Consider the following 27,526-nt stretch of genomic DNA (forward strand, 5'->3'; position numbering starts at 1 on the left):
TCTGTATGTTAATACTTCCGGTGTACCCCACAGAGGCGATGAAAGTGTATTTCGTCAATTTTATAATAAACTAGTGAAACACAAAACCAGTTGACTTATCTTTGGACTTTCTGCGAAGGTTCGACAGGTTCTGTGGACCTGAAGACCAACATGGATATCCCAAACCCCCCCGAAGGTGAGTAGAAACGTCTCGTTGCAGCGGTGTTTGATTTTCATTGAACGTTAGCTAGCAGCTGTGCTAGCCAGAGTTAACTGTTACTGTTGGAACACCATAACACCGCTAACGTTACACTGCTGCTGCAGTTAGCACTTCAGCCAACTTCACTAACATTAATAGCTACATGTATGTCTAGCAGGTGTGTTCACCTTTAAACTACAGCCATGTGAACAGTGATGTGCAGTGAATAAACGGTAACAGCCATGTGAACCATGAGTTGTTTCAGTGTGTTTTTTAAAGTTAAATTTAGCTAACCTTCACAGCTAAAGTTCATTATTTTTCCTCTACGTTTGCGAATTCTTTCCTTTTTCCTTTCTTTTCAAACTTGGTACCGCGATAAGTCAGATCTAAAATGAACCACAGTCAGCAAATCTCCACTAAAGTCTGTATGTATTGTTAAAAAAGGGGGTCCTATTCATATCGTTGATACCTGTACACATTTGTAGTCCGGTATTCTGTTTGTTTGGTACAGACACCAATATCACAAATATCACATCATCATACTTTGAATTTTTTTTTTTAAGTAAAAAGAACTCTTAATCATAGTGATTAAATTAAATGCTGCTGAACATTAAAAAATAGAATGGTGGGGGGATTTTGTGTAATGGTTTGTTTGCAAGTGAAGTTGTCATTTAGAAATGAGATTGAGTATCTGTATGAATTGAGATTACAAGTAATTGTGCAGCCCATAAAATGATTGTTAAACTTATCAGTTAAAAAAACAGCATGGAACTGAACAAATTAAGGCCATTCGTTTTTACAGAGAATATTATATTCAGTTTTCATGATGACATTTGAATGAGCCCTGGTTTGTACTTATTCGTTTTTTTTTCCTGAAAGATAAATACTTTCTAATATATTTGAAAACCCCAGAAGATTGTTTAAACTTACACCAAGGAGCTTTTAGCTGGATATGAAACAGTCTCAATTTTATATTGATGTCTCTGTTCTGCATATACAATATTATATCTGGATATACACATTTTTTTCTTGAATAAAATATGGTAAATTCTCAAATAGTGCAATATGATGCATTGGTGTAGATTGAACTACCCATCAATGTTTAAAATAGTTAAAATTAGCTCAACCTTGAACTTCTACAGCAGTCAGATGCAGCATACTCATGGATGCAGCTGCAATTTTAATTCGGAAACATCAGATACATAATAGTAAGGCTTAAAGTAAATTTTGCTATAAAACATACATACTTTTATTAACATTTAGAGTCTAGAACTTTTACTTGTCATGGAGTTAGGACTTGGTGATAAATATCAGTAATCAGTAATGTGGAGACAATGACTAAGTGGGTAAAGGCATATAGTTGTGCAGTTTCAACAGTCTGGTAAGTTCAGAAAATGACATCACTTTACTGTAATCCAGCCTGTAAAACCTGGAAAAGACAACACTTATGCCATGTCACAATATAACCATATCCAAAGTCTATTATACCATATCACAATATTGATATAATGTCAATATATTACCCAGCCCTGCTACATATTATCACAGATTTTCATACAAAATTTCATCTTAACATTTATCTTGTTGTATAAAATGAACAAAAAGGTATTTCATATCCAGCTCCCTGACTAGGAGCAGTGTCATATTTTAACTTTTAACTTTTTTTTCTTTGTTTTTGCAGTGGATGAAATCGTTATTTTATTCCAATTGCATTCTAAGATCACTGGATATCAGCTTTGACTGTACTGTTTTTCTGTTCTTTTCCTTCCTACTGCAGATCAAGAACTGAGGAATGTCATTGACAAGCTGGCCCAGTTTGTCGCTCGGAATGGGCCCGAGTTTGAAAAGATGACAATGGAGAAACAGAAGGACAACCCAAAATTCTCCTTCCTCTTTGGGGGAGAGTACTTCAGCTACTACAAGTGCAAGCTTGCTATGGAGCAACAGCAGCGTATGTAGTTAAAGGGACAGTCCACCAGAAAACCATTTGCACATATTTGTATGAAGTTGGAATATTGAGTTCATTTGGTATTCAAGGCCATTAGGTGTTTTCCAGTACAGTAGAAGCATAATCCAAGAAATTCAATTAAAACTGAATTGTGTACAGTTGAATAGAGCAGAACAATACGTGACAAACGTCATATGTTTTATCAAATTAATGCATTCCCTCTATCAGCTTGTATTTTAGTGATATAATCCAATTAGTTGTTGCACCCGTTATAGAACATCTTGGCTGCATTATTTTCTGTTGATTGAACTCTCCAACATCATATTAATAATGTGTATTTTGTTTTAGAGTGGATTTGTCCTTTGTGTTTAGGCATCCAAGCCTGCCTTAAAGGCATCATTATCAAACAAATACCTTTCTTCCTCACACTTGTAGCTCTGAATGTCTGCTGACATGTCAGCTGTGTTTTACAGTAGAGCAGCAGCACAACCACAAGCTGCATCCACCCTTGAGGCCATGTTTTCACAGCAAAGCCACAAGGACCTGAGCAGTGACTGTGGAACTGAACTGAACAAAAAAAAAATCTCTGTTTATTTGGAACAAGAGTAGGGCTGGGTATGGAACCAAAATATGTTGTGGGCACAAATTTTTTTTTTTATCACTGATTATATCATGGCCTGGGTAAATACTCTTTTCTGATTGGCTGGCAGGTGTGCCTTAAAACTGTTTAACGCACATGTAGTTCGTGTCAAGTTTAATCACCGTTCAAAATTCATCTGCTACCCAACCTCCTAACATGGAGCAATGTGAATGAGCGAGTGAACAGCTGATTGCTTCAGTTTTCCTAAGTGAAGATGTGATGAGGGTTTGAAAGGAAAATTAGGAACTTTTGAGAGTTACAATTAAGTAAACTGTCCTCGAACTATATAACAAGGCTGATTTAAGATTAATTACATTAGTTATGAATAAATAACTCGGACTCCTAATTTACTCACCTGCAGATGGAGATTGTGCAGCTGTATTAATAAACACAGTTTTAAAAAGCTGGTTAAATATGTTCCTGTGCTCATTAAAGTACTTTATTTGAAGAAGTGTATTAGGGTTCTAGAACCAAGTTGAGGTCAACGCCCAGCCCGAAACAAGAACCTTGTTCCACAAATTGATATCCTAAACCTTGTGAAAACAGAGCAGCATGACTTAGTGAAATGTGGCCCTGCAGTGGAGACAGTGTTGTCAGCTGTGGCTCAAAATGTCTGCCCCAGTTCACATCCTAATAGGAAATTCTCCAGTCATACTAACTGGGTCTTATTGACATAGCATTTTGGCGATCATTCCTACCAGTAATAATGACTTTAGCCCTGTTAAGAAATCCAGCAGTTACTCTTTCAGTACAATGTTGATTACCAAAAGTGATAATAAGACCCAGTTTGTAATCAGCCAGAATTTTTCTTCAACATTTAATATGTGCTTTATTTGGTCATTTGTATCCTCTGTCCTCCACACAGATGAGATGTTGTGTATGTTTGTGTGTGTATGTCCCCATTGCAATGGATACAAGCAGGCCAGAGCTCAATGTATTCTTGTGTGCTGAAGAAGATGTACTGTATGTGAAAAGCAAATGTCAGTAGCTTTAAAATAAAATTCAAAGCAGAAAATATCAGTTGATTGAAAAACTCAAGAAGTCTGTGCAACATCTGCATTATAATGCACTGCTGCATTAATGAGCCCAACGTGTGTTCAGCCAGTGAATAACATCAGGGAAATAGTGTATAGATAATAGAAGCCTCTCATATGCAAAGTGCACAAATAGTTGACTATAGTGTGCCATATTTTCTCAAGTTTTAGTCAACAGACTAGTAGTCTTTGAACAGTGTTAGGGCAATGTATGTAGCATAAATAATAATACACATGTTCTTAAACACACACCTATTTTCCTTGACCAAACCTTTGATCAAACCTAGCTGAAAGAAAGAGTCAGATGAGTTTCTTTCATAGCTGATGAGTCAAATGTTTAACTGAATACGTAAATAAATAATACAACAAGCTAAATTATTGAAATGGCGTGTAATAGGTAAAAAATGTAAAACCGGTATTTTCTTAAGTCATCTGTCACTGATTTATACATCTCATGACCTGAGTCAATGAAAAGCCACTGAAAGGTGTAAATAATAGAAGCATGAATTGTAAACTGTTGTTAGCAGTCTGGATGCAGCCCATGTTTTTGGATAAATTGAAGTTATGTGGACATTTTTACCATTATTGACATTATTTTTTTAAAATCTGGTACGCTGGTCCAGAGTCCTGAACAGGTTCACTTTTGTAAACCCGTCCCTGCCTGCACCCTCAAAGCTGAGAACCAGAACCGACCTGTTACATGCAATTATTTTCAAATCAAATTTGCACCCGCCCAGAACAGTGAATATATCCTCTGCGACCTGACTGGCTCCTGTGATTAAACACACATATACAGTCACTCACTTGTGTTCTCAACTGGCACAGCTCCATTGTTCCTGAAATTGTTGATGTGATTCCAGAGTGACAAGCCTAGCTTGTGGCTATCAAAAGCTAATACTTTTTGAAACTTTGTACAAGCAGCAAAGTGTCAATGACAATGTCTCACAGTCTTTGAACGCACTAAAATCCTTCCAAATCAGTTTTTGCTGTCACATAGCCTTCATCACTGTCAGATTAAACGGTGGCATCCCATTGTTTATGGTTGTTATAATCACCAGTGATGTTAGGCTCAAAAAAGTCTTTGCACAACAGTACTGTGAACACCATTAAACACATATTTCAAACAAGTTTTAGTGGCTGAATCTAAACAGAGAAGGGAATTCACCATCTCTCCCTGTACTTTCAAGCTGTAAAAAGGGAATGAAAGCTGACCACAGCATCTCTGTTGCCTGCTGCTGTTTGATTATCAGCTGCCAGATATTCAGCTTCAGACCTGCCTTCTCACATCTTGCCTGCACTGCATTTATGTAGCATGTGTACAGCTGGGAATTGGTACTCAGTACCTTTACGGTATTGAATGAAATAACCCAGGTATTATCAAAACTTCTACATCAAATGATATCTGCGTTTCATCTTTGTTTTTTTTTCACCCAGGGCTAGAAAAAAATGACTGTTTGTATAGTTTTGCATATAGCCAATCGTAGCAAGAATTCTTCAATTTAAGCAATGAGCGACTGGTGCACTACTGCAGAAGATACAACTTATTATGTATTAGGACCAAGGATGTGGAAAAAGTGAGAAGACTGAAAATAAAAGGGAGCAGTAAATGCTAAATGAGAGAGTAAATGAAATATTTTTTTACAAATCTGTAAAATAATTTAACTGTAGTATTATGTATTTAGTCACAGTTTTGACTCATCAGACTCTTAATGCCACTTGTTACTTATGCAGAGGCAGTGAGAGCGTCTTCAGCACCTACAGTTTGTTTTTTTGGTCATTGAATGAAGGTCAGATGATGGACAGCCTGGTAGTAAGGGCACAGTGTTGTGCAGGGTTGCATGGAGTTCTTCTGTCAGTCATGTCGTACTACTGAAATGCATTAAAGTTTGCTTTTCTCCACTTAGATCCCTCTACCCACGATGGGGAGGAGTATAAATCTGAAGGTATTTATTTGGAACTAGACTTGTCAGACAAATTCAAAATTCCAGTTGGAAAGTCACATTTTATTTTTGCACATTTCTGCTGGACATTATCACATCTGTGCTTCAAAGCTTTTTGGTCTGTTTTCAGTTGCGTTGTTCATGTTAGTCTGTTTTTCTTTGTGAGTTTGTGCTGTATTGTTGTTTTGAGGCTTGACTGAAGATGCAGGTGGTCCTGAAAAATTTTCAAAATGTACTTAATCCTCCTGTTTTTAAGGTGTTATGTTCCTTCAGACAAACAGAATGAAGAGCCTGGTGACACATCTTTGAGCAAGACGTTGTTGTTTCACTTGTTTGTCTCTAGAATACTTGGTAGGGTTCACTTCAGCTTTAGTGTGAGGGCTGCATGATTTCACAACAAATGTGGTTCATGACACTAGTATGTACATAATTATGTCAGTTCTTGTGTCCCAATCAAGTTTCTCACTACCATGGTCTTGAGCCTAGTTTCACAATGACAAATTTATACCAGTGGATGATAGTGTCTTTCCAATGAGCAGAGGTGGGGGTTAGGGGTGAGACTTGTTTGGCTTACACTGATAAAAAAAAAAAAAGCATTTTGGCTGACCTGCAGAGACCAACGTGTGAGGTAGCTATCATGGGAGGGGCTAATCCAAAAATAATAAAATTTGCGTTCACATTAGACCCGGGGTCTGCAACCTTTATGATCAAAAGAGCCATTTTTGGCCAAAAAAAAAAAGGGGGTGGGGGGATCTGCCTGGAGCCGCAACTATTAAATTGTCTCTTTTCCCTTAAAACTTTTTTTTGGCAGCCATAGCTTATGGAGACTCAAGAAGACAAGCCACCATCACAATTTAGACGAAAAGACACCGAGCCATAGATGCAGTCTTTTATATTTTTTGATATTTTTTTTTAATTAGGTTTACAACATACTGCAATAGATTTTTGAGTTTTGTGATTAAAAAAAAAAAATTAAATGGTTTACAACATTTTGGGGTTTCTAAAATTCAAATATTTAAATTTATCTAAAGAAGAAAAGTAAATTATCTCAACAAAAGATCAGTAGTTGGTAAAACTTTTTCAAAACTTAAGAATTTGACTTGGGCTCAAAACTGATGTACTATGTATGTAGAATGTTGGCTTGAAATTTTGAGCTGTCTCAAGTTTTTCATAGACCTACAACAATGAAACAAGAAAAATATCTAAAAAAATATAATGTTATTCATTTCCATATAATTTTTTGCCAAAGTCACAGGGAGCCACTGGAGAAGAGCTGAAGAGCTACATGTGGCTCTGGAGCCTGAAGTTACAGACCCCTGCCTTAGACAAATGTGTTAATAGGCTCAGTCAGTGATGATGGTAAATGCTGTCAATCAAAGCAATAATGCTGCGTTCCATTAACCTTGGAAGTCGGACAGGTAAAACATGAGCAAGTTGGGATTTGCGTTAGCCATGTTAGTCATTGTTAGTTATACCTCTTGATGATAACAGACTACAGAGATAACAGACTGTACTGTGTGTATGACTGGTTTAATGAGACACAATTAAGAGACAGAAGTAGTAATAAACAGTATATACTACAGCTTTCACTACTGTTGATACGCGGGGCAGCCATCTTGGATTTTGAGGTCAGGGTCGGTGAGGTTTGTCCAGTGAGTTGGAAATCAGAGATCGGGGGTGTTCCACTTGAAATTTCCCACTGGGAACTCAGAAATTCCGCCTTCCCATGCCTAAGCCTGCCCCCCTGGCTACTCCAATCTGAAATACCCTATAATTCTTCTTTAACGCCAACATCACTATCAGGCATTGTTCTATCACTGAATGCAGGAAGAACAACAGATTGTGCTGTAGGAGAATTCAGCTTTCTCTGTCAATATAGCAGCAATGAGAATTTATTGCTTTAATTGACCCTCAACAGTGATTGGACATCCACATGAAAAATGCTTAATTTTCCCTTTAAACTACAACAAATGTTGACCAAATTACTAAGTATGAATACAACAGCAATGACAGGGAAACATGAAAAGTTTTTATGTTGACATTGAGTGAGATCAGAAATAATATACAAGGATAGAGCCTTACAATATATGTTGAAGTCCAGCCAGTTTTTAACTGAGGGCAGTGGGGTATACCCTGACCTAATGACTCATTCAACAAAGGATCAGAAATTGACAGGTTTTCCGTTACTAATGATTTCTTTATCTGCCTAATATCTCAGGACATCCCTAGTTATGTTTCATTATACTAATGCCTTTTTCTGGCTTACAGTTTGATATGTAGGTCAGGGATTATGTCTAGTATGAGATAGTTGTATTGGTTGTAAAACATTTCCACCCTTTGGAAATGTGATTTCATCTCATTGTGCAGCCTGGTTGTAGTTGGATAACTTAATATTTCTGTTGTATGTTTGCAAACCTTGTTGCTTCTGATCCTTTCTGATTTTTGGATATGCCAACATGTTTCCTCTCAGCAGCTGTCTCCACAGTAGTCAGTAGATTAGGAATGATGATGATGATGATGCTGGTTGCATGTCTTTTAAATTGAGTTCTCCCTTCTGCTTTGTTTCTGGAACGTTTCATTTGCTTGCTGTATGTAAGCTACTACATCTTATTTGACCTGGTCACTTTGATTAAAATATTTTTTTGTAAAAAAATGGAAATGAAATATGGAATGAAATTCATCTTTCTCTTCTCTTCTTCACATCTGCATTAATTCAGATGTCAGCAGTCGTCCAGCATCAACCCTCCCAGTCTCAACCCCGAAGTCAAAGCTTCACCAAACCTCCAGCCTTCAGTTTTTCATATTCTGTGCTGTTTTCCTGCTGCTGTTTTTACAGATTTGTACAACCCGGGAGCCAAAGATGTGGTTGATGTCCCTCCTCCGCCAGTGCAGATGATTGTTCCACCTCAGATCCCTCCGCCTGCTGCACCCTCTATTGATGAGCTCATCCAGCAGAGCCAATGGAATCTGCAGCAGCAGGAGCAGCATCTGCACACGCTCAGACAGGTACAGAGCCAGAAAGACGAAGGAAATCTCCACCTGAGGGATGTTTGATTTATTGTTTTTGGTTGTTTCTGCGTAGCCAGCTAGATAAGCAGCCAGCTAAGGTATTTCTGCAGTGTTAGGACAGATTCTTTTGGTAAGTTTATTTTTACGAAATAAAAACAGGCCCACTGTTACACTGAATAAACATTTTCTCAAAGATGAAGATCCTAATGAGTTTAAATCCATGTAGAAGAGTAACGTTTCAGCAAACAAGACATGGATTATAATAGAGATGCACCGATTGCAATTTTCTTAGCCGATTCCGATTTCTGGTTTTTATAAGGGTCTGACCTGCCGATTCCAATTTTGACCGATTCCGATTTTCAGTCTCTCTAAGAACTAGAATTGACAGCATTCACAAACATTTTTGCAACTTTTCTTGTAAAAACTAAATTAGATGTTCATAATATGACACTGACTATTAAATATTCATTAAATACTATTTAAATCTTCTCCAAAGTCCTCCAGGTTACCGCCAGGGCTTATTATAGGTTTACATTAAGATTATGAAACAGCTGAATGTGATCTCGCGAGACCATGGAATCTCGCGGAATTTCGTGGGATGCGATTTCACGTGATCACCTGTGGAAGCAGATGTAAACAAACCGGAGACGGACGCGATGCAACAATTTGCAGCCGTAAAACTTTGCCGTGAGAAAAACAGCTGCAGAAGTTAAAGGAGTCTGGATGAGAAAATGTTTGAGGAGACACATCAACACAGGTTGTTTATTCTTCATCCAGAACAGGAGGTGAGATTTTAACTGTCCCTCTGTGAACAGCAGTCTGCTGCTGGCTAACATTAGCCTGAAGAGCTACATAGTTTACGACTTTTTTGCGACATTCTCAGCTGCTCTGTCTCGTTGTAAACTGTCTGTCTTCTCTTTATCTTGTTCTTGGAATCTGTCGCTGACACCAGCTTCAAGCAGACATGTGTCAGAGTGTGTAGCTGTTATCAGCGCTGTGTTGACGTCACGGTCAGTTTGTCTGCTGCGCGCATGATGTGGCCATCGTGCAGAACACGTGTATGACAATGATGGGCACAGAATCGGATATGTGACGCTGACCGGCCGGTCACGCTGAAAACTGTCCGGTTCCGGTCTCTGGCCGGTCGATCGGTGCATCTCTAGATTATAAATTTTGTACATGAAAAATCTCAAAATCGTAATGAAGAGTGGCAGTGTGAAATGTAGTTGTCGTACTCTGTTGTTAACAGGGTTCTTACAGGTGCTGGAAATCCTTGAAAACACTTTGGTTTCATTTGGTTATTTAAAGCACAATATCATATGATTTAAACATGTATGAGCAAGTATATGTATGTAAATATGTTATTTACTGCAGCTTTAAGGTGGTGGAAAGCTTGAAAATGCTAGAAGAGTGCTTGAATTTGTCTTCAGAAAAGGTGTGAAAAAGTGTATATCTCATTAGTAAGAACTTTGTATGATGGCCATAAGTATGATAGTATGATAAGTATGATTGCACTTTCTAATGTTTTCTTCTAAATGTAGGAACAAGTGACTGCAGCCATAACTCTGGCTATGGAGCAGCAGACCCAAAAACTGCTGCTGGAAACTCAGTTGGACATCACAGAATTTGACAACCTGCTGCAGCCGATCATAGACACCTGCACCAAAGACGCCATCTCTGTAAGAACACCTTAGTGGAGCTATTAAGGATGCTTATGCAACATAGATTCCTAAAATGGTTTCAGAAAAAAATAAGTATTTTTCCATCATGTGTTTGTCTTCCTCTCAGGCCGGCAAGAACTGGATGTTCAACAATGCCAAGACTCCACAGCACTGTGAACTGATGACATCACATCTTCGCAACCGCATCACTGCTGATGGAGCACACTTTGAGCTCCGCCTACATCTTATCTATTTAACCAATGACGTTCTCCACCACTGGTACACACACCTAAATGCATCCATCACACATAAACACAACTCTACTCTTACACATCACTCATCAGATGTAAAAATTGAATTAGTGTTAAAAATCTGATTTACCCTCATTAACTTGGTCTATGATTACAAGAACACATACTTGTACACAGGGTTGGGACGGTTCTTAAAAAATGTATTCTAATACAGTTACTAATTACCTGTTGGAAATGTAGTCAGTAATGTAATCCAAATATCACAATATTACAGTAATATAACTTTTTTACTTTCCATTACCTTTGGTTACCTCAAGATAAAAATGGTGAAATTGTTTAGTCTAATATTGTATTTTTAGGGCTGCAACTAATTAACTTGCTGATTAATCAGTTAGTTATTTTCTCAATTAATGGATTAGTTGTTTGGCCCGGAAAATGGCAGAAAAAAGTCTTCATTAAAGTCCAAGATGATGTCCTCAAATGTCTTTTTTTCACAAATCAAAAATATTCATTTTACTGTCAGTGAGGGGTAAAGAATCCAGGAAATATTCACATTTAAGAAGCTGAAATCAGAGAATTTTGACATTTTTAATTCAGTAACTGTGACTCAAAATGATGGATCTATTGTCAAAATAGATGCAGATTAATTCAGTAGTTCATTAATAATAGATTAATCATTGCAGTGCTAAGTGTTTTATGTTTGTTGTTATGTTTATTAATTTGTCTAGCTCTTCCTTCCTTTGTTGTGTGCAGTTTATTGATTGATTGATTTATTGACTTAAAGACAAAAGTATTGTGAATTTTCCACCCAGTGAAGCATTTTTTCAGTAGAGGCCATGATAATGAACTGACAGCTGTGTGTGCACTGTGCATGGTAATATATCATTCTTTATTTTGAAACTGTAATGCTAATAATAATCTCATCTAGAATATGTATATTAAATTCATACAAAGTACAATGAAAGTGCAGGAGATTATCATTCAATCAATCAGTTGGGAAAACAAACTGAACTACAACAACATTATATTGTGAAACGTGTAAATTATATAATTAAGACACTGACCAACAGTGATGATATTAGTTGCAGCCTTAGGTTGATTGCAAAACAGGTTTTTTATACAGAACCTTATTCAGTCATTAAAAAATATTCTTGGAAGATTTAGTCAGAAATGTTAAAAAGATTCCTTTTGTAACATTAATGTGTGTTTGAATGTCTCCTCCAGCCAGCGGAAGCAGCAGAAGGACTTGTTGGCAGCGCTGCAGAAAGTCGTGGTTCCCATCTACTGCACCAGCTTCCTGGCTGTAGAGGAAGAGAAGCAGCAGAAGATCACCAGGGTAAAAAAGAAAAAACATACATACTGTACTCAGATCAGACCTGTGTGGGTGTGGATTGAAGCTGCCAACATCTTATAACATCTAGTATTTTACTCTTAGTAGTAACATAAATATCATGGGACACTAAAACTCTCCTCTTCAACCCACACATTCACACAAACTTTGTTTTGAATTTGAGGCTGTTCATTTTACGAGCCTCTGGTTGTCAGTTAATGTTATAGTGGTAAATAGTCTAATGGATATCATCATGTTAATTGAACTGTATCTTACTTTTGTTGCAGTCTAGCTGTAATACTCACTCATTCAAATACAAACATAGTTAAATATAAAGCTTTGATGGCTAAAAGATCTCTAGCACTCTCTGCTTATCCTGCTCTTCATTTCTTGAATTGTAAAGAGAAGATTCTTTACCTCTTTTTGGTTCAAATTATTTTCCACAAGTTTGAAGTAATTTCTCTCTTACTATTCCCACCCCCCCCCCCTCCCTTCTTCCTAGCTGTTGCAGCTTTGGGAGAAGAATGGCTATTTTGATGAGGAGACCATCCAGCAGCTCCAGAATCCGGCACTGGGTCTCGGCCAGTACCAAGTGAGTGGAATAAAACTTGAAACTGGGCTTTCCTGCCGGTACAAAGCCAGCCGGAAACACAGTCACTCAGGCGCTGGTCTATTTTTTTTTTTCGCTCTTGTGCAGTCCAGACATTTTCAATAACTCCCGAGTGTTGTACAGCCACAAAGTCAAAATTTATTGACAAAAAAGACGTAAGCATTTACAAAATTGTTTTTTAATTTATCAAAATATTCAGCTTCTATTTATATTGTTGTTTTTTTTGTTAAATTAAACAATTAAATGTCAGAAAATGGTGTTCAGTGCTTAGTGTTTCCCGAAGATAAAGATGACGTCCTCAAATGTCTTGTTTTGTCCACAACCCAAAGATATTCAGTTTACTGTCAGAGAGGAGTAAAGAAACCAGAAAATATTCACATTTAAGAAGCTGAAATCAGAGAGTGTTGACACTTTTTCCTTAAGAAATGACTCAAAATGATTAATGACTCATTAAAATCGATGCAGGTTAATTTAATAGTCAGTTAATAACGGATCAGTTGTAGCAGAGTTTAAACTTTTTTCTTTAAAAATGATCAAAACAGTTTGAGATTAATATATATTATTTGAACCATGAAACTTTGTTGAGGTTTCCTTTAATATGACTTCCTTTTGTTGAATTCTGTCATGAAACATCATTTTGGTTGTTTATAGCACACAGCGTCTGATTGGAACATTCTGAGCATTTATATGTATATAAACATGTCATTTATCACAGCTGTAAGGTGTTGGAAAAGCTTGAAAACACTTGAAAAGAGCTTGAATTTGACTTCGGAAACTTCATTTGCAGGAATCCCTGATAAATGTGCCAGTTATGCCCATTCCTCTGTTTGTGTCCTGTTTCAGAAAGACCCTTAATGCTTTTCATTGACCAATAACCCTGTGACAGTCTCAGATTTGACACCCTTGTCCTCTCTCTCAGGCCTCTCTGATAACAGAATATGCTGCAGTGGTGCAGCCAATCCAGCTGGCCTTCCAGCAACAGATTCAGGCTCTGAAGACCCAACATGAAGAGTTTGTTGCCAGCCTGAAGCAGCAGCAGCAGCAACAGCAGCAGCAACAGCAGCAACAACAGCAGCAGCAGCAACAACAGCAGCAGCAGCAACAGCAGCAGCAGACGCAGCCTGCACCTGTAGCACAGATAGCTACCCCTGCTGAGCCTGAGAAGGCCCCACCCATGACCACACAAGCTGGTGAGAAGAAGACACTCCCTTAACACAAGCAGAGGCACATGAAACCATATTCATGTTTACATGAGAACAAAACCAAAACATTAAGGTTCATGCACACATTCTTTAACAACAATTAATAACAGTTACATACAATATCAGTTCAGTTTATGACCCGCTCTGCATTGGACAGTTACATTATTTGTCTGTGCTGTAACATGTCGGTGTGTGTCTGTATTGTGTGTGTTGTGTGCAGGTGATGTGAAGCCTCCCATGTCGGGTCCTCCTCCAGGAGAGTTTGATGGAGCTTCATCCAGACCACAGGACCCCAGCAACCCCAGTGGCCCCTCAGATATCCCCTCCAACAAGCCTGCGTGGTACGACCCCCAGCACATGGGCCCCTGGAACCCCAACCAGCCGGTAAAGTGTTTGTATTTGTGTGTGTGTGTACTTACCGAAAAAAAGAAAGCAAGGAAAAACTTAAAAAAGACACACGCATCTATAAGCCCAAAGGGATGGTGCAAAAAGCTCCTGTGTAAAGTATTTATTTGCATTATTGGAGTGACATTTCGAGCTGCAGGCTGTTCCTCAGACTGCTTCTCATATGTAGTCATCATCCTAAGTACCCATAATACATCACACATCCACTACGTGATAAGAAATGAAAATACCCAACTTTTTTTCTTTTTTTTTTTTAAAACTTTTTATTTATTAACATTTTCCAAATTTTTAAAGGAAAGAAAAAAAGAGAACATACACACGTACACTATAAACAGTGTGAGGTCTTGCGATGATCAGGAAAAATGTGCTTAAATTAAGATAGTACAGCAAGGTACATACAACATTTATAATTCATCTGTCTCTTTGGCTAAATATGCACACCACTTTTGCCATCGCTTTTCTCCCAAATCTTTTTGAAGCCTCAATGATGATGTAAGTCATTTGTTCTAATACATATAGATTTTTAACAATGTTCATAAAAATGCCTATTGTGGGACACTTCTTCTGGAGCCAGTGCTTTGTGATGGCCTTTTTGCTGGCTGCCAGCAAAATCTTTAAGAGGTAAACATCATTTTTACTCAGTCCATCTGGGATATTTCCAAGATAAAGGGTTGCGAATGTTGTACCGATATTAAGACCCAGAACTTTCGAGATAATATTTGCCACTTCCTTCCAGAAAGTCTGAATGGGAGGGCAAGACCAAAAAACATGGGCATGATCCACCATAACCTCTCCACATTCCCTCCAGCAGCTCAGTTGGGTACCAGTCTGTTTAGACTTCTGCTTAGGAGTAATGAAAAAGCGAATTAAATTTTTCCAGCAGAAGTCTCTCCAAGTCCTGGAGCTGGTGGAGGATGACTGTGTTTCCCAGGCATTCAGCCACATGTCTTCCGTTATTTCAATGTTCAACTCTTTTTCCCATCGTTGTTTCACATAGTCTATGGTATCCATCTTCAATGAAGTGATGCCATCATATAACTTACTTATGAGGCCTTTATTAGTTCCTGAATTATAAGCGTCCATAAATATATGGGTAACTTTTGTTGGATTACAACCTTTTAACTTTTTACAGAAATAATCACGAAGTTGTAAATACCTATAAAAGTCACTCCCACTGAGCCCATGTATCTGACATAAGTTATTAAAACTGTCAAGTTCCCCTCTTTTAATAATGTTACATATGGATGTGATACCATAGTAAACCCATTGTCTGTATTTATAATCTTGTGATGCTGGTATAAATTCAGGATCATATGCTGGCCATCTAAGCAGTTTGATCTCTTTCTGGAGTTGGAAGCGTTTAACAACTTCCTCCCATACACTCAGTGAGAGATTCACCCATTGGCTCTCTGTCTGTAACATTTCCTTTGTTTTACCCACACAGCCAAGCAGTGACTGTATTGGTGTATCTGTTAAAGATAACTCCATAGTTTTCCATTTAGCCACATATGTTGGGTTACACCAATATACAAGAGGTCTCAACTGGGCTGATAAATAATGATCCCTCAAAGATGGGAGGGCCATGCCCCCCCTCTCCTCCGGCAGCAGAGTTTTACTCTCGGCCTCTTTTTATCCCAAATGAATCGTGAAATATGTCTATTCCATTCTCTGAACTGTTTCTGTGGGATTTCTATTGGCAGTGATAAAAAGAGATACAATAATCTAGGAAGAATATTCATTTTAACTGATCTGATTCTGCTGCCAAAGTCGAGAGGGAGCAAGCCCCACGCACCTAGGTCATCATATATTTTCTTATTAATGTAGTTATAGTTAATATTAAACAACTGTGACAGGTCCTTAGATATACTTACACCCAGGTACTAAATGTGAGGTGAACACCACTTAAAATTATACATTGCAGTGAGTTCTTGTGTTGGTGTATAATTAAATGTCATAATCTGTTTTTTTTTTGTATATTAAGGACATACCCTGAATATTTCCCATATGCTTCCAATATTTTCATCAATAGAGGTAGGCCCAGACTTGGGTCCTTTATTGTGACCAATACGTCGTCTGCATACAAACTAATTTTATACTCCACTCCTCCAAGAGAAATACCATGTAAGCTAGTCTCCTGACGTATTGCTTGGGCTAGGGGTTCGATGAACAAATTAAAAAGGCTGGGACTGAGGGGGCATCCTTGCCTGCAACCACGTTGCAGGGTTATGGAGTTAGAAAGGCTACCGTTGACCTTAATTCTTGCAGTAGGAGAGGAGTAAAGAGCTTTAATACAGCGTATAAAGTCATCACTAAAACCAAATCTATTCATTACAAGGTAAAGAAATTCCCACCCAACTGAATCAAAAGCTTTTTCAGCATCTAGACTGAGGAGAACAGCACAATTTTTTTCCTTATTAATCCTTTCAATAACGTGTAAAGCTCTCCTTATATTGTCTTGGGTTTGTCTATTTTTTATAAATCCTGTCTGGTCCTCGTCTATTAACAAAGGCATTACAGTTTCCAACCTCTTTGCTAATATGGAGGTATACAATTTGTAGTCTGTATTTAAAACACTGATAGGTCTAAATCCTTTACAATCCATTCTGTCCTTTCCTTCCTTGGGGATTACTGATATGAACGCCTCCCTCCAAGAGGGTGGGACAGAGCCTTCTTTCAGAATGTAGTTAAAACAAGACACCAGTAAAGGAAGAAAATGTTTACTCATGGACTTATACCATTCTGGGGGAAAACCATCAGTACCAGGCGATTTATTAGTATTCAAGTTCAAAATGGCTTTACTTATTTCCTCCTTTGTTATAGGTGAAACAAGTTTGTCGTTTATTTCTTTGCCAATTACAGGGAGGTCTAAAGAGTTCAGAAATTCAACGATTGTGTATTTATTAACCTGGTCCGGTTGAGAGTATAAAGATTTATAGCACGTTTCAAATGCCTTCTGTATACCCTCCAGACTCCTCGTAATTTTATTTGTGACAGGGTCTCTAATCTTATAAACAGTATTTTCGGCTTGTTGTTTTCTGAGTCTCCAAGCTAACAATTTTGCTGCTTCGGGGCCTGCCTCATAATATTTTTGTTTCATAAACCTTATGTTTTTTTCAACTTCCTCACTTAGTATTTTATCTATTTCTTGCTTGACATCTTTAATTTGATGTGTAATAGAAAGCTCTTTATGTGAGATATGTGCTTTCTCCAAATCTCTAAGTTTTTCCTGCAGTCTTAACAAGTTTTGGGTTTTTGTCTTTTTCAGCACAGCTGTCCTAGCGATGATTTTCCCCCGAAGAACAGCTTTAGCTGCGTCCCATAATATACAGGGGTTTACCTCCCCACTATCATTGTCCTGTAAATATAAGTCCAGATCTTTCTCCATAGAACTCCTAAAACTGGGATTGTTCAACATACCAGTATTTAACCGCCATAATGTTTTTCGCCATCTACTATCTAAATGTAATGTTAGATAAACCCCCGAGTGATCTGAGAGATCCCTCTGACCAGTTCTACAGCATTTCACCCTATGTAGGTCCTTGTTGTACATAAAAAAATAATCTATTCTTGAATAGACAACATGACGTGCAGAGTAAAACGTGTATCCTGGGTTTGATCCATGTCAGGACCGCCATACATCACTAAGTCCCAAGTCTTTCAATGCTTTGCTAATACGTTTTTCAGTCAAATTATTTTTTCTTTTCCTATTTGATGTATCCAATAAGGGATTCAGGAGTATGTTGAAATCTCCTGCACAAATAAGAGTCCCATATACTTCTGATGCAATTAAATCAAATACCTTTCTAAAAAAGGATATTGTGCTTCCTGGCGGAGCATAAATGTTAAATAATGTTACTTCTTTTTGGTCTATTTTCCCTTTTACCAGAATAAACTTACCCTCTTTATCCTTAATTTCCGATATGAATTCAAACTGAATTGAATTTGAGATCAATATAGCAACTCCCCTCTTTTTTCCATTTTTATATGAGAAGAAGGTATGCCTAAAGCCCATTTTCTTAAGTTTTTCGTGTTCAACCCCAGAGAGGTGGGTTTCCTGCCAAAATGCTATATTTATCCTCTCCTTTTTTATCTTAGTTACCATTTTGCTTCTTTTAATTGGATTATTTAGCCCATTTACATTCAAAGAAAGTATGTTATAATGTTGGTAATGCATTCATTTCACTTTTTAAACACTGAACTAACATCCCAGACCTCAAATAACAAATGAAGTGGCATTGAACAAACCCACTCAAAATACTATAGTACAGAACAATGAACTTAACTTCTAGTAGAAAAGCTGCCATGTAGCCTTTGACAGTGAGGGGAATGGCCACAAAGTGGGGCCCCTCGATAGTAAAAAAAACAAAAAAAGGTCTTGTGGCTCTCTGTCTGTGATCCTCAGGTATCAGCCTTTACTTGTGCTCAAATAAAAAACAATAAGGAGGAGAAAACCAACCAAGATATGTAATGTTACTGTATTCCAACACCATAGATGGAGCATCCTCAAGTTCAGAATGGAAAAAACAAATCTGAGCAAAACCAAAAACAATCTCCCTGTCGTTGTAGATCCAATAGTGGGAAATTAAGTGTCTCGTTCATTCCCTGTTGTGTCGCCTGGCTCCAGCCTACGGTACACCTTCAGCTTATCTCGGATCTGGTGCCGGAACCGGAGCTTTTCTCCATCGCGTCGGGTCTCCGTTGTCTCCCGTGGTAGAAGCTGACCTCCGGTATGCCCTTAATCTTGGTCCCACGAGCAACTTCACCCACTGTGAATCCTCGCTTCCGAAGATCCTCCGCTGCCTGTGTCGCACTTTTAAACACGACGGGGTTTGAAAGCGTATGCCATTCTCCTTCAGCACTTTCTTCACAGGTATATATTCCTTCCTCTTAATCTGCACTTCTGTTGCATAGTCGTGGTCAAAGTACACCCGTTTGTTTTGAACGCGGAGCTCCTTTTTCCAGACGGCGTAGAGAATCTTCTCCTTGACCGAGAAGTGGAGGAACCGAACCACCATGGAGCGTGGCGTGGCACTTGCCGGTGGTTTTGGTGCCAGGGTGCGGTGGGCGCGCTCTATCCCCAGGTCACGTCCAAAGTCATCTCCCAGCTCCGACTTAATCAAGTTCTCAATAAAAGCCGCTGCGGAGGTGCCCTCGGCGTCCTCCGGGACGCCATAAATCCTGATATTGTTGCGCCTCGAGCGCCCTTCCAAATCAGTCACTTTGTCCTGTAAAGCCCGTTGATTAGTGAGCAACTGGGTAAGAGCATCCTTGACTCCAATATCCCATCTTTCCATGTCGGCCATGTTACCTTCCATGTCTCCAATACGTTTTACGGCTCCCTCAATCTGGTCTGTCGCATCTTGTATTTTCCGATTTATGTCCGTTGTAAATTCGTCGAAGTTTTTTTGAATGTCCTCCCGAAAGCATGTGCGGAAATCTGAGAGTTCTCTTTTCAATTCGGCCTGGAGTGTTGCCATCCCCGTAGTCATAACTTCACTCATCACCTTTCGGATCGAGTCCAAAGTTTCGTTTGCCACGCAGCCGCCATCTTGTTTGGCTGATTTAAATGAGGAAATATAAATGAATTAAGGGGAATCTAAGGCTAATACTGGAAGCTCAATTACTCGGCTGTCATGTCTGTTGGCGCGCCACAGGAAGTCGAAAATACCCAACTTTTTGAGGAAATCATTTCAATTATATATTTATGTATATTCGAAAAATAAATACAGTCCTTAAAGTTCTTATTGCTCATACACGCCTGCTCTGACAAAATGCAGATCTGTAATAAATACCTTTGAATGTAGCTTGTTGAAGCCACAGGGTGATGGCGAGGCAAAAGCAGTAGCCAGTGTGGTTGAACTTATCAAAACTTGGCGCAGACAACAAAAGCTAAAGAGTGCACCATTTTTCATAGACTGAAAGCCAAGATCCCCCACAGCTGAAGCTAATTTAACACTCTGTGGACAACAGAACTTTAAGTGAGCCATCAACAACTTCATCAGCATCTTCAGGTGTTGTTGTCTGTGATTAATGGGCTGTTTTCACTGTGTTGGTTGGCTTAGCATTTTAGTAGCATCAGCCAACACTCAGCCACCATACTAGTATGTCCAAATCAACAAATGCAGTCAGTATTCATGAACTGCAGACTCTTAACTGGGAAATATTACAGTATGCAATCACAGTGGTGGTAACAACATAACAGGAAGGATATTTCATGTTTCCTCTGCGACACAAACCCCTGGTGACAGACCGACAGGCTGCAGGTTGTAGAGATGTTTTTGAGAGAGAAGAGGGATTTTTTACAAATGAAATGACATTTCTGTTATTACAGAGAGAGTAAAGTAAAGAAAAAGGTACCATTAGGTACTGTTACCAAATTCCTGGCAGCGCTCATACCTTCTCTGATTTTTGTCCCTCCTCAGCCTCCTTTTGACCCAAACCAGCCTCCCCCTCCCTGCCCTCCCTGGAACAGCCACGAGGGGATGTGGGAAAACCAGAGGGACCCAGGGAACTGGAGCGGAGGGCCACCCAGAGAAGGAGGCCCCTGGAGTGGTCCCGGCGGATCCGACCCGGGCCCTCCATCTTGGAACTCGTACGACCAGCAGCCGCCGTGGGGGAACCAGCCTGACCAACCCCCATGGGGGCAGAGGGAGCCGCCGTTTCCTCCACGCATGCAGGCATGTGGTAGATGATTCCTGTAGCGTTTATTACATTAACCACCTGTGATTACTGTCTGAATGTTTGTTCTGATGTACATTTTTACAGAGACCTCCCCACTTCAGAGGACCCTTCCCTCCCCACCAGCAACCACCTCCTTTCAACCAGCCCCCCCCTCCACCACACAATTTTGGACGCTTCCCACCACGCTTCATGCAGGATGACTTTCCTCCCAGACACCACTACGACAGGCCGCCGTACACCCCACACCGCTTCGACTACGCTCAGGGAGATTATCCCGGAGGTGTGACCTGATTGATCTGTAACTTTACTTAAAGCTTCTTGTTTCTGCACCTGTAATTTTCTTACATTTCTTTGTGGTTAATAATACTGTTGTTTGGCAGACATGCCAGGTCCTCCTCCCCATCACCATCCCAACCAGAGGCTCCCTCCCCCTGGCATGGGGGCTGATCATCCTCCCTGGGGTGGAGGCCAACATCCGGATTTCGGTCCACCCCCGCATGGCTTCAACGGCCATTCGCCCCACATGCGTCATCGGCAGCATCCGGTCCAAGATGACCCCAGTCTGGTGCCCAACGTACCCTACTTTGACCTGCCAGCTGGTCTCATGGCTCCACTGGTCAAAGTAAGTCACATGTTTCTAATCTGAGGACAAGGGCCTTAAAAATGAATCAGAGTGTTAGCAGCTGGTTAAACCTTGCAAATTATTTTGCTAGATGAAAGCCAGCATGATTGAATCCCACCAGAGGAGAAAAGAACAGCACTGGCACATTAGCAAACAGACTGTGGAAGTAGTTTAGAGCAGTCATTCCCAGAAACTGGGCCACAGGAGATTTTATTTGGGTCGCCATGTAAATGGACTATGGAAGAAATTCAGCAAATTTAAGATTAATATAGTATGCCTTTTATAAAGCATTTAAACTGCATTTTTTATGGGTGGGAAGAAAAAATGATAGCCTGTTTATTCCACCTAAATGCACTTATTCTCAGTCTCATTTATGAAGAAGCTAAAACATTTTATCTTGTTTTCCTGATCAGAGGAAGTAAAAACAATGATATGATATTATATGATATTGATATTTTCAATAATATGGAAAAAAAGACCAGGAATGTCCATTAATACACAAATGAACTCTTCCCATGATTTATAGATTAAGGTCTGTTGTTGTGAACTGGGTCAGGATGGTTTGTCATTTTTAAAAAGTTGGTCCCCAGTAAAAAGTTCGGGAAAACTGGTTTAAAGAACACTTTTCAAGACAAGTTGGAAAACTTGGAAAATAATTGTAAAGATCATCCAAGTCTGCCACAGCACTGTTGTTCTCAAAATGGAAAAGACTGATCCACTACCAGCACAGTTCAGAAGTGGCTCATTAGACTCACAACTGTCAGACCTACATGTCTCATGATCCTCCTTTTTCTGTTGCTCAGCTTGAGGACTGTGATTATAAACCTCTGGACCCTAAAGACATCCGGCTCCCCCCTCCCATGCCTCCCAGCGACCGGCTGCTAGCTGCTGTGGAAGCTTTCTACAGCCCTCCATCCCACGATCGGCCAAGGAACAGGTACATACACCTCAACAAATCAGACTTAAATTATAACCGGACGTTGGTTAAAATTCTTTAGAACTGACTAACTGATCGATCCTTTTTAGGGGATGAAAACAAGATGTAAGCACTTGTCTGTCTTTTGGACATTTCACATGAATTTGACCTGAGTGACAGTTGTAAGCTGCCACTGGTGAGCTTGGATGTCAGTAGTTGTGTAACAGCAGCAGTTATCCAGCTTGTGAGTTTGCTGTAGGTCAGAGCTTACCACTGTTCTGTGGTCTGTTCCTCCACCAGTGAAGGCTGGGAGCAGAACGGCCTGTACGAGTTCTTCAGGGCCAAAATGAGAGCCAGGAGGAAAAAGGGACAGGAGAAACGCAACAGGTGAGCCTCCTCTTCATTTGGATCCTTCTCTCTGGTGCTGTCTTTTTATTCTGAGTTTACAGCCCGTGTTTGGACTTTGTAATTGTCAGATTGCAGTCTGTATGTTCATTCTGCTCAAAGTTACTGGCTATTCCCACGTGTCACTGTGCTGTATTAAGTGATGGAGACACGTTTTTGTGTTTATTTAATCCTCCCTCTCTCTCTGTGGCTCCCTCCTTCCAGTGGTCGTGGAGGCAGTCGCTCCAGGAGTCACTCTCGCAGCAGAGGAAGGTCTTCGTCTCACTCTAGCTCTCGTTCCTCCAAGTCTTCCCGGTCCCGATCACGATCATCTCGCTCCCGCTCCCGCAGCCGCTCCCGCTCCTACTCACGATCCAGGTCTGTTCTTTATTTTTCGATGACTCATTCCAGTTTTTCAAGCACTGTCTGTTGGGCTGCGTGTTTTCTGCTAAGCACCGAAAAATCTTCTTGATCCATCTTTTGGTTTCTAACCACTGACTGCAGCTCCCTCTTGTGCTGCTCAGAGTCATCTTAATCCTTGAAAATATTTGAATTTTAATGTAGTGTTTTCAAAGTTGAAAAGTACAATCAGTTACTTTCTGACTTAAAAGTTCACTTTAAGATAAAGGAATAAAATAACTTAGAGAGAGCCTAATTGCTTTTGTGTTCCGCACAAAATGTAGACGCTCAAGCCCTGCTTGTCCGTCTGCACTTGTGGCTACAGTTAGTGTGATCTGTCAGTCTTTGTTGATGTGTGCAGTGAGTAGAAGTCAAAGTTATTTGTCTAGTAAGTGATTTTGTGATTGTTTTATGATGGCTCAGTCAGGTTATATAGGATCCAAAGTTTCGAGACATAAATTTTGTTGTTTTTTCTTTTATTTGCCACCCCTCTGTAGAGTTATATCATGAAACAGAATTTTGGTTGTTTATAGCACCATAACATCTGATTTTATGTGATGAAAAATCAAAGTAGGGCCAGATCATTTTGAGCATATCTATGTATATAAATATTTCATTTACCACAGATGTTAGATGCAGGAAAATGCTTGAAAAGTGCTTGAATTTGATTTAGGAAAAGGTGTAGGAACGCTAAATTTAGCTCTTGGAACTCGTCCCCAAAAGCTCACACAGCCTCACAGGATGTCATCTTGAGCTTTGGGAAACACTGATCAACATTTTTCACCATTTTCTGCCAATTCATGGACCAAACAACTAACTGATTACTGGAGAAAATAATCAACAATGAAAATAATTGTTAGTTGCAGCCTTTCTGACATGCCTAAACCTGCCACTGTTCAGGTCCAGAAGTAGATCCAGGTCGTCCCGCAGTCACTCTCGCTCCAGATCCAGATCCCGTTCACATTCACCTGCCAAGAGACGACGTGGCCCCAAATCCCGGAGCTCTTCCCCACCGTAAGTCCTTCTCACTGCTCTTTTGATAAGGTGCTTTCATTTTTCTCTATTACTGTAGTATTAAAGTGCACCTCTCCTGCTTCTCACAGCTCCACATCAGTGTTGGGCGCCCCTCCCTCCAAACTGTCTGCAGACACCAGGCTAGGGGAGGAAAACAAGGGCCATCAGCTGCTGATGAAGATGGGTACGTTCTGTCTTTTTCTCTTTGGAGGTTTTCCATCCTGAAATATACAAGCTGTTTTTCAGAGTAACATGAACCAGGTGCTGTGTACGCTGATGTCTAGCTCTCCTTCTGTTCCTGTGTTGTCCTGTCTGCTGTAGGCTGGAGTGGTTCAGGTGGTTTGGGGGCCAAAGAACAGGGCATCCAGGACCCCATCAAAGGAGGAGACGTCAGGGATAAATGGGACCAGTATAAAGGTGTGGGGGTGTCACTGGACGACCCTTATGAGAACTATCGCAGGAACAAGAGCTACAACTTTGTCGCCCGCATGAAGGCACGAGAGGAAGGTACATGCACAGTCCTCCATCCTGCTGACAATTAACTGCCAAGTCTGCCTGTCTGCCTGTCAAATATTACACAGTATTTTATTTTGGATGACATTTACATTTTCACAACAGCACAGTGTTCTCTATTAATGAGGCAAGAACTGGGAAAAGGGGTATTGGATTGAACCTCAGTCAGGCAAGCAAACTTGCCACCCTTTGGCAAAATTTGCCATTTTGAAACCAAAATAGTTCACATACATGTGTCGTGCACATCTGATGAGAAGTATTTTTATTGGGGGGGGGGGTTGCTAATGTACCTGTGGAGGAACATTAGTGCGCCAAATGCCTGCAGCCAATCGATTCACATGTCATAATACAGCCCTAGTAACGCTACAAGCGAACTCAAGTGGATGGAAGGCAAAATATTGTCCATACGCTTTGAGCAATGTCACAGCTGCGCCGCTAGTATTCTCTCCCTCTGCAGAGGTGTAAGTCAGCCTTGTTTCTTTGTAGCTATGAAGCAGTTTATTCACTGTTCAATCCCAACAGCTCTTTGTGCTCTTTCCAACCTTGTTAATTAGTCTCTTGTTCTCCTTATTGCTTTGAAACAGGAAACAGGAATGTCAAGAACATCACTGTTGTTTTTGACCAAATAAAACAAGTTGTAGGTGAATCAAGTGCACAAAACTTGGTACAAATAGAACCAGGGCAAGCAGTTTTTCAAACAGGCAACATGTTGCTCAGCCTGTTCATCTTGGTCGACAGAAACAATGAGCTGTTCGCTCGCCTGCATCACCTCCAGTTGGGAAGCTCGCTGCGCGTTAGGAAACGAAGCTGCCACAGGAAGCCTGAGGGAAGAGATCAGACAGGAGGAAACAAGAATTGTTAGCAAGCCGGCTAACATTGCATTACCATTTCTGTTTTCTTGCAGCAAACAATAAATACATGTTATGTGTAGAACACATACAGCTGGCTCTGATCAAAGCAGAAGAAAACAGGACAAAACTTGCTTGCAATCACCGTTTATGATATCTTAAGGTTTGATTTTAATAATTTGAGTGTTCTCTTATATTGGTCAATATCACATTTGGAGCATTGATACTGATCCTTGATCATCAATTAAATGCAACTTTTGTTCTCAGTTTATTCTAATGAATTCTTGTTAATTATCCTGTAGGGGAGGACAGAGTAACACTTACATTTTAAACAATCATGGTCAAAAAATCCTAATTTTGATTTAATAATAAATTGATAATTGTCTAGTCTATGCTTTGCTGTTATCTAAATCTCAGTTTTGTTCCATTTTCTTCTGCTTTTGGATCAGAGCTGCTCATGCATGAATTTACATAATGTAAATATTTATTTGTAATACTTGATAATACTCTGTTATCTTGTGACCAGCACCAGAGTAATCCTAAAAGTCACTAAAAAAAAAAAAGCATTTAGTAGCTTATTAAAAAAAGAAAAAAAAATCTCCAGGGGTACATTACCCCGGGCGCTACTAGCAGGTTTGTGTTTTTATCTGCTCACATGTCTTTCTTGCATTTTTCACTCCTGACCAGTTTGCCTATCTACTCTTCTTTATACCTTTCAAACTGATTTCATTTGTATGAAACTAATTCTCAAAATTCTTTTCTTCATTCAGTCAATCGGGAACCTCAGGAGGCCCCTTCAACTGACTGATGTCATCACAATAGTGTCAAACAATCTCCCCGCCTTCCCCGCTCGCCACGTCCACCAAGAGGCTGAATTTCACTCTGTTTTGCGCCCAGGATTCTAGTCAACAGTCCCAAGATCCTTCCTTTGTCCTCAGAGACCAGAGTGACGACAACAAAGTACCACCACACCTGTGAAGGCTGAGGAGGAGTCCAAGGCCTTTATGATCACCACTTCGGTTGAGATATGGACGAGTCTGTCCACACAGAAAGCTTCAGCACAAACACCAGTAACACTGCAGGAGTTTTCATTCAGCAGACACTGTGTGCAGGCTGATATCAGAGGGTTCGCTCAGTCTGTGCCTGAACATTTCACATAACCTGCAGACAAAAAATGAGACAAATGGTTAAAAATTGAGTGTCAGAGTAGTAGTTTGGACACTCTTTGATTATATACATGTCAACAGTTGATTGAGGAAGTGTGCTCAGTTATTCTCATTTAGGTTTCACAGTTGTTTTCATTCTTCTCTCTCAAGTTGCTCAGTTAAATTGCCGCTATACCCAAACAAATCCTCAATTCCTGTATTTTCAGATGATATTGAAAATTATTTTATTTTTTAAGAATTTTCTCAAAAAATCCTACCAACAGCAAGTTGTTTTTCTTACCGTGATGTCTCAAAACTTCTGCAAATAACACTGAAGATGTGTATCTGGCTAGATCTCACTAGGAGTGAGAGGAAACTGACCTTTGTGGACAAAAGGTAGAAAAAGAAGGTATGGCGGCTCCTCCTTTAAGTCTTGTTGGTTTTTCGCTGCTGATTATTGTGATACTTTTTCATGTAATGATTTCTGCTCTGAACATACACATGTGAGTCTGTCATTTAGTTGTAGTGTTAAAATAAATACCACAAAACAAAAAGTTAGGATTATGAAACAAGTTGTATTTTTTCTCCACAAACACACTGTAGAGACAAAACCTGAATAAACAGAACTCTGATTCAGAAATGTGCCTTTTCTTTGATTACATAAGGAAAGTGCAGCAAAATAAAGCTTTTCTTTTGACAGGCATTAGATGAGAGGATTCTTCATATTTTTCAGATGCACAGTGCCTGAATGTACATGTTCCATCACTCTGATGACTTAGTTTATTCATGTGTCCAT

At 39.6% G+C, this 27,526-nt stretch overlaps 1 protein-coding gene across 2 annotated transcripts; it reads left to right on the plus strand.

Annotated features, from left to right (window-relative positions):
- On the plus strand, nt 1–26,975 carry cherp (calcium homeostasis endoplasmic reticulum protein). Of its 2 annotated transcripts, XM_084722423.1 has the most exons (20): nt 1–175; nt 1,956–2,129; nt 5,705–5,743; nt 8,577–8,746; nt 10,291–10,428; nt 10,538–10,689; nt 11,886–11,997; nt 12,494–12,583; nt 13,521–13,791; nt 14,024–14,187; nt 20,631–20,885; nt 20,974–21,169; nt 21,270–21,511; nt 22,315–22,448; nt 22,728–22,814; nt 23,037–23,189; nt 24,111–24,224; nt 24,314–24,408; nt 24,546–24,731; nt 26,356–26,975. In XM_084722423.1, exons 1-20 carry the CDS (start codon nt 151–153, stop codon nt 26,391–26,393), a joined length of 2,835 nt encoding a protein of 944 aa, XP_084578549.1. In that variant the 5' UTR covers nt 1–150; the 3' UTR covers nt 26,394–26,975. The 2 variants fall into 2 exon arrangements, with proteins under 2 accessions (XP_084578549.1, XP_084578550.1); XM_084722424.1 differs by lacking the exon at nt 5,705–5,743 and having other exon boundaries at nt 2–175.
- Nucleotides 26,976–27,526: the final 551 nt, after the last annotated feature.

This window comes from Lutjanus erythropterus, chromosome 7 (assembly GCF_056507025.1).
Source record: "Lutjanus erythropterus isolate fLutEry1 chromosome 7, fLutEry1.hap2, whole genome shotgun sequence".
Lineage (NCBI taxonomy): Eukaryota > Metazoa > Chordata > Actinopteri > Lutjaniformes > Lutjanidae > Lutjanus > Lutjanus erythropterus.

What these genes read in the sequence shown, in the direction of transcription:
- cherp (XM_084722423.1), top strand. Translation starts at nt 151, where the DNA reads ATGGATATCCCAAACCCCCCCGAAG. An exon ending in GCACCAAAGACGCCATCTCT is followed by an intron (nt 10,429 to 10,537) that starts GTAAGAACACCT and finishes TCTTCCTCTCAG; the next exon opens with GCCGGCAAGAACTGGATGTT. An exon ending in CGCTCCTACTCACGATCCAG is followed by an intron (nt 23,190 to 24,110) that starts GTCTGTTCTTTA and finishes GCCACTGTTCAG; the next exon opens with GTCCAGAAGTAGATCCAGGT.